Source organism: Triticum aestivum, chromosome 7D, assembly GCF_018294505.1.
Source record: "Triticum aestivum cultivar Chinese Spring chromosome 7D, IWGSC CS RefSeq v2.1, whole genome shotgun sequence".
NCBI classification, from domain to species: Eukaryota; Viridiplantae; Streptophyta; class Magnoliopsida; order Poales; family Poaceae; genus Triticum; species Triticum aestivum.
The window spans coordinates 641,426,521-641,432,044 of record NC_057814.1 but is presented as its reverse complement, the minus strand read 5'-3'; the positions used below and the strand labels follow the sequence as shown (position 1 = coordinate 641,432,044).

General features: G+C 40.7%; 1 protein-coding gene across 2 annotated transcripts; it reads right to left on the bottom strand.

The window, feature by feature from the left end:
- Nucleotides 1-326: 326 nt before the first annotated feature.
- Nucleotides 327-4,897, bottom strand: LOC123169428 (mediator of RNA polymerase II transcription subunit 15a). 2 transcript variants are annotated; one of them, XM_044587303.1, is made up of 7 exons: nucleotides 4,683-4,897; nucleotides 4,459-4,579; nucleotides 3,943-4,045; nucleotides 2,706-3,182; nucleotides 2,479-2,549; nucleotides 1,721-2,024; nucleotides 327-830 (listed from the first exon to the last, which is right to left on the bottom strand). In XM_044587303.1, exons 1-7 carry the CDS (start codon nucleotides 4,811-4,813, stop codon nucleotides 823-825), a joined length of 1,215 nt encoding a protein of 404 aa, XP_044443238.1. In that variant the 5' UTR covers nucleotides 4,814-4,897; the 3' UTR covers nucleotides 327-822. The 2 variants fall into 2 exon arrangements, with proteins under 2 accessions (XP_044443238.1, XP_044443239.1); XM_044587304.1 differs by lacking the exon at nucleotides 2,706-3,182.
- Between the last annotated feature and the right edge of the window lie 627 nt (nucleotides 4,898-5,524).

The window sequence follows — 5,524 nt, the reverse complement described above, 5'->3', positions numbered from 1 at the left end:
AGAGAGAGATGTTACAGGAGGGAGATAGAGATAGAGTGACAACATAACAATAAAGGAGGGAGATGGAGATAGAGTAACAACATAACAATAAAGGAGGGAGATAGAGATAGAGTGACAACATAACAATAAAGGATCCTATCTCTACCAGGGCGTGTGACCGAAGCGATGCGCCATAACAGCCGCCATAATATATCCATATCAGCCGACATAATATAGCTTTAACAAATTAGTCCTTATGATAACCAGAAGCGAATTTCAATCATCAGTAATTCAAAGATCATTAGTTCCCAAACAAATGATGATTAATTGATCTGCAACTAATGATGTTTGTATTCAAGAAGACTGCATCTGCCAATCAGAAGCGAATTTCAACAGACTGGCAAACATCATTCATCAAATAGTGTTTGATGCCACAGGAAAAACAATGTTAATTTTTCCCAAAATGGAGTGCAAATCAATCCATGGGAATTTCTATGGGTCAAATCCTCCAAAATTCCTATGGTATTCCTGTGAATCAAGTGAGCCCTTAGCTTTTCTCTTTATTAATAATATATTTACTCACAACTACTTATAACAATATGAATAATAGTATAGCACAAAAGAGCCTCTAACATATCAAGCTAACATTGAGCTTCTTCTATAAATACAACACACGAGTATAACCACGATGGAACTTGGCCTCATAAAAAAAATGTAACTTTCCGAGCAACCATGCTGCTGACTGAAGCTTCAACTGAAGCTTCAACTGAAGCTTCCTCCACCACTCTTCTGAGCATACATACTGTTAGCTTATCTCCTGGGTCTCCTCCAAAAGACCATTATTTATTTACCTGCACAAATATGAACAAAATGCCAGTGAAAATGCAAGGTAGCCACCAACAGTTACCAACATCCGAGTCAAAGGAACTGCATTCCGTTCCACAGAAAAACTAAGTATATAAATAAATAGCCACTGCTTCAAGTATATAACTACTGGATAAAATAATGGTCAAATATTTTCTCTTTTTTCAGGGTACATCTGCTTTCCAAATATTAGGATAGCAAGAATTCACATGGATATGCCCCATTGCTATCATCTGAAATACTAGTTGACCCAAGTGGAGTAATATATTTTCATCTTAGACATGCTCTTAGATTTTCATATGGTAAGAACAAAAATGATTATGCACCATTCTTATCATTTGAACAACTAGTTAATTGAAGTGGATCAGAAAAAGGCATACTATATCTAACTGCTATAATCAAATTCCCATTCTCGACCCCCATTTTTTTATGCCAGTATGCTTCAGAACAGCCTAGCTAAATTTGAAAATAATCAAGTTCTACAATACATCCAAAACAACACCGACTAAGCAAAAAAAACACTGCTTTAAGTAAGCGATCCACAGGCCTTTCTGCTGCACTTAATTTGCTTGGAGCTTGAGTTGGCATGTTAGCCTGACTTTCATCCACACTTGTAAATTCTGCTAGTAAGGGCGATGCTGATATCCCTGGTGTGGTCACAGCAATTGTGTCTGGGGCGCTAGGGACGTTTACTGATGTCCAGTCTGGCAGTCTGCCCAGTATTAGTAAGAGTGTGGTTTGTCTGAATCCACTGGCATAGGAGAGGGGGCGACACATGGGGATGGGGAACTTGCTTGAGTATTAGTATGACTATCATGCTGCTGCAAATTTTGGAAAGGCTGTTGCTGCTGTGAAATGCTAGAATTAGGAACTTTACCTGGAGGTGGCTGGAGCTGTTGTTGTACTTGTGGCTGCACTGGCTTCCTTTGTGAATTCAAGATAGTGATAATCTGTTTCTCGTATTGAGGAATTTTGTCCCTCATAGCAGGTTGGATAGTACTCTTGCTCATTTGCAGCACTTGTAATATACGGTCCAACATTATTTTAAAGCTCTTCATTCTATCATACTGTTCAGATGGCTTTTGACGTGGTATAATGCTGTCAACATGATGTAGCTTCACAGATATCTTATTGAACAATTCAATAAGTTCTGCAAAGTATTGGTCCTTCAAGCTCTGAATCTGTCGACGATGAAAAAAACCACATACACATAAATTTAGTGCAGAAGCTATATATAGATGAAAACACAATAACTAATAGACCCTAGGTTTTCATTAAGTCAGCAAATATGGCAGTGGCAAGATATTTCAAGTAGCTTTTAGAAGCATACAAATCAAAAACAAAATAAGAAACTATGATCCCATTAAATAAAATTGCTTTAATAAAGATTCCTAACTGCCTTGACGCTTTACTAAATCAAGATACTCTGTATGGCTGTATGCTCCATACTCCGCTTTAATACAGAATTCCATATACATATATTATAAGAAGACTACCAGAATGTAGTGCATCTACATACTCCGCTTTCATACGGAATTACGTATACCTCTAGATTCTAGGGTTCACTGTCTACGAATTTTAGGAAGTCTCAAGAAAGGGAGTGCCAAAAAGGATGATTTCAGTATCATGTCTTACCATTTGATATATATCCTCTTGCCAATCACGTGCACCTGCATGGCCTGATTGAGCAGTAAAGTCCGCGGATGCTACATAAAAAGCAAGGTTGTCAAAGAGTATTTTAAACTGCACAAGGAAAGTAAGGCCACAACAGGAAGATAGATCCAAGAACATGGAGAAAAATAAGATGAGAACAATAAAATTATACGATGGAGCCACACAAAAAAGTACATGTGAAAACCTACTACTAGAGGAAGCCTCTTGAAGGCCCTTCTGTGCCTGAATAAATACATTTTTCTGATCCATGTTATTTTGCTGCAAGAGCATGCCTCCTGAAGTTTGAACTCTTTGCTGCATGGAGAATTGCTGGTGCATCCCTAATTGCTTTTTTAGTTGGTTAGGCTGAGCCTGGAACTGCGACATAATGTGCTGTTGCGATTCTTGAAGTTGGTTGGGTTGAGACCGAGGTTGCATCAAACCCATTGCGGGCTGCTGAGCATGCTGTTGCTGTGGTTGTAAAGTAATATTGGGCTGGTGCCTCTGAAGAGAAGGCCGTTGATGCCTGTGATAAATTAATTGTTGAGATCGTTGCTGTTGCTGCCTTCCTACCATTCGTATTTGTGCAGCATAAATATCTTGTGAAGTGCCTTGTTCCAAGCCATTATTAATTGCGTTCTGTGCCATGGCATACCTATTCTGCATCTTTGATGTTTGATTGACACCTGGCAAGTTCAGTACGATATTAGTGAGTGAAGAAGCTTGTACAGATGTAGAAGTATTTGGCTGCCAGGCTAGTTCTGAGACATCCAGGGAATTGCTGGTGTCTGTGCTTGATTACTGCCTCGTGGAGGGAGTCTAGGAGCTATTTCAGAAAAGGTACCATATGTGTGTCAAGTAAGTATCTTGTGAACAAACACATCTCGTGGAACTGTGACAGGCAGACAAAGAGCGCTGAAAGGAGCATCTTACAGATCAACTTATTACGACGTTCTGCACTTTTAGTGAGAAAAATAAATGTACCAAAGCAATTAAAGGGCTGGCAACCAGATTTGTTTTAAAGAGCATGCAAACACTGTTTGCATATCTTTTCATTAAGGCGAGTTAAAGTAAATACAGTTGAGAGCTGACAACCTGATTTAACAGTTAATGGTTAGTTCCTTTTCGGCAATTCAAATTTGAGTAGTAGCAAGGACAGAATAAACATAATTCTACAAAGAGTTGAAGATGGTCCAATGTTACTGTAAATTAACGGTCGCAGCATTGCAGACTAACTCCAACATAAAACTAAGTTACATATATGCCCAGTTCTTTTGCGGCTCATAAGCCGCTCCCTCCCCAGCTTCTCTCTGAATGGGGTGGATAAGCCGCCAAAAGAACTTGGCCTTAATCTACCATATGGTATAATCATTTCTAGTGTAAATTGACATCCAAGCGAACATGATAAATTGTGCAACACTCAGTTTACTGTATATGGTACCTTACCGGAGTTGTTTTGATTTGGAATCACTTGATCATTTCCAGGAGCCTGTTGTGTCTTGGTCCCCATAACGAGCATTTTCAGAGAAATCTTGCGGAAATAATCAGACTGGGTAACAAAAAAGCAAATGATGTAAAGTTGTATACCAAATTACTAATAGTGGCTTGCAACCAACAGTTCTTGTATGATTATCAGTTTAGCACGGTTGAGAAGGTGTTTTAGCTTTTAACATTTGAATTCGGAAAATGTCATCTAAACAGCAAAACACACTGCCACAAATAACCGATATGAACAGAAAATCCAAACCAAGGCAAACGTCGTAATGTTAATGTTTAGCTATTTCAAAATACTGACCACATACATACTAATCAAGAAAAAGCTAAAAGGTCTTATATTAAGGAAAGGAGGGAGTAGTAAAGAAAACTTTGGCAGCTGGGGAGCGAAATCGTCACGCAAGGTTTCACAAAAGAGGGGTTGTAAAGAATCTGTGCTCTGCTCCGGAGATATATAGGCAAAATTACCTGGCTGGTTGCTGCATCATAGATCCTCTGTTCGAATCGCACAGCGATTTGTTGAAGTTTGTTCAGTCCATCTGGGTGAGACACTGCAGATACTGGCAGATGCCTCTTCAGAGCCTCGGATCTACAGATGGATGGGAGAAAAACTGAAATTCCTCTGTTTTTGTAAAGCGAGAAAGCGGAGGAAGGGGAAATCAGACGAAACCAAATCGAATGAATTAGAGTACATCTTATTGACGATCCTGGTGCGCGCCTGGGGCTGGATCCAGATTGGCGCGCCAATCGCCTGATCCGGTGGGGGCGAGTCACCGCCGGCGGCAGGGTCCGACCCTTGGATGGGCCGCCAGTTGGTGTCCATGGTCCGGATCGGCGATTCCTCTCCGCCTCCGCCTGCTTTTGCTTTTGGATGCTTAACTTGACCGCCTCCTCCCTCCCCTCTCTCTCTCTCTCTCTCGCCTTCAATTGATTCCAGTGAATCTACCGGACATTTTTTTCACGCTAAAAAAATATATATCTTTTCTCCGAATACGGAAATACTGTGTATACTATTTCTAAAGAATATTATTTTTGGTTTATTTGACATTTTCTGCATGGTTAATCCAGCCAATGATGAACTGCCACGTTATTTATTGGGATACAACGGGGTGCATTTCGAGGTGGACTCAGCAATTGCGGATGGCTATTGGCTAGTCCATGTTTAGCGGTTCATACACGGCAACATTTTACTGGGGGCTGGGAGAAATAGCAAACGATACAAGCAGCTTAGGGCAGGTTAACTGTCGCGGGACAACTTGAGCAACAACGGCAAACACACTGTTGGCACACTTTAGGGCCCATACTCTCCATCTGCCGGGACAACTAAATCACGGCACATAATCTACCAAAGACCGTCTTTGTCGCATCTGAGGCCTAAGCGCGCGCCAACCAGAAAAAAACGTGAGAGTAACGAAAAATTTGGCCTGAAAAAGAACATAGACGTGTCGGCCCTCCACATCGAAATGCATCTGTGCCCTCCAAATCAAAATCCATCCTTGCCCTCCACAAGAGCGCAACAGCCGGCAGCCACCTT

Excerpts from the sequence above, each read along its gene's own strand:
- LOC123169428 (XM_044587303.1), bottom strand. The coding sequence starts at position 4,813 with ATGGACACCAACTGGCGGCCCATCCAAGGGTCGGACCCTGCCGCCGGC. Across the intron at positions 4,580-4,682 it reads ACCAGGATCGTCAATAAGAT|ATCCGAGGCTCTGAAGAGGC; the intron begins GTACTCTAATTC and ends ATCCATCTGTAG. Across the intron at positions 2,025-2,478 it reads AAGAGGATATATATCAAATG|ATTCAGAGCTTGAAGGACCA; the intron begins GTAAGACATGAT and ends CATCGTCGACAG.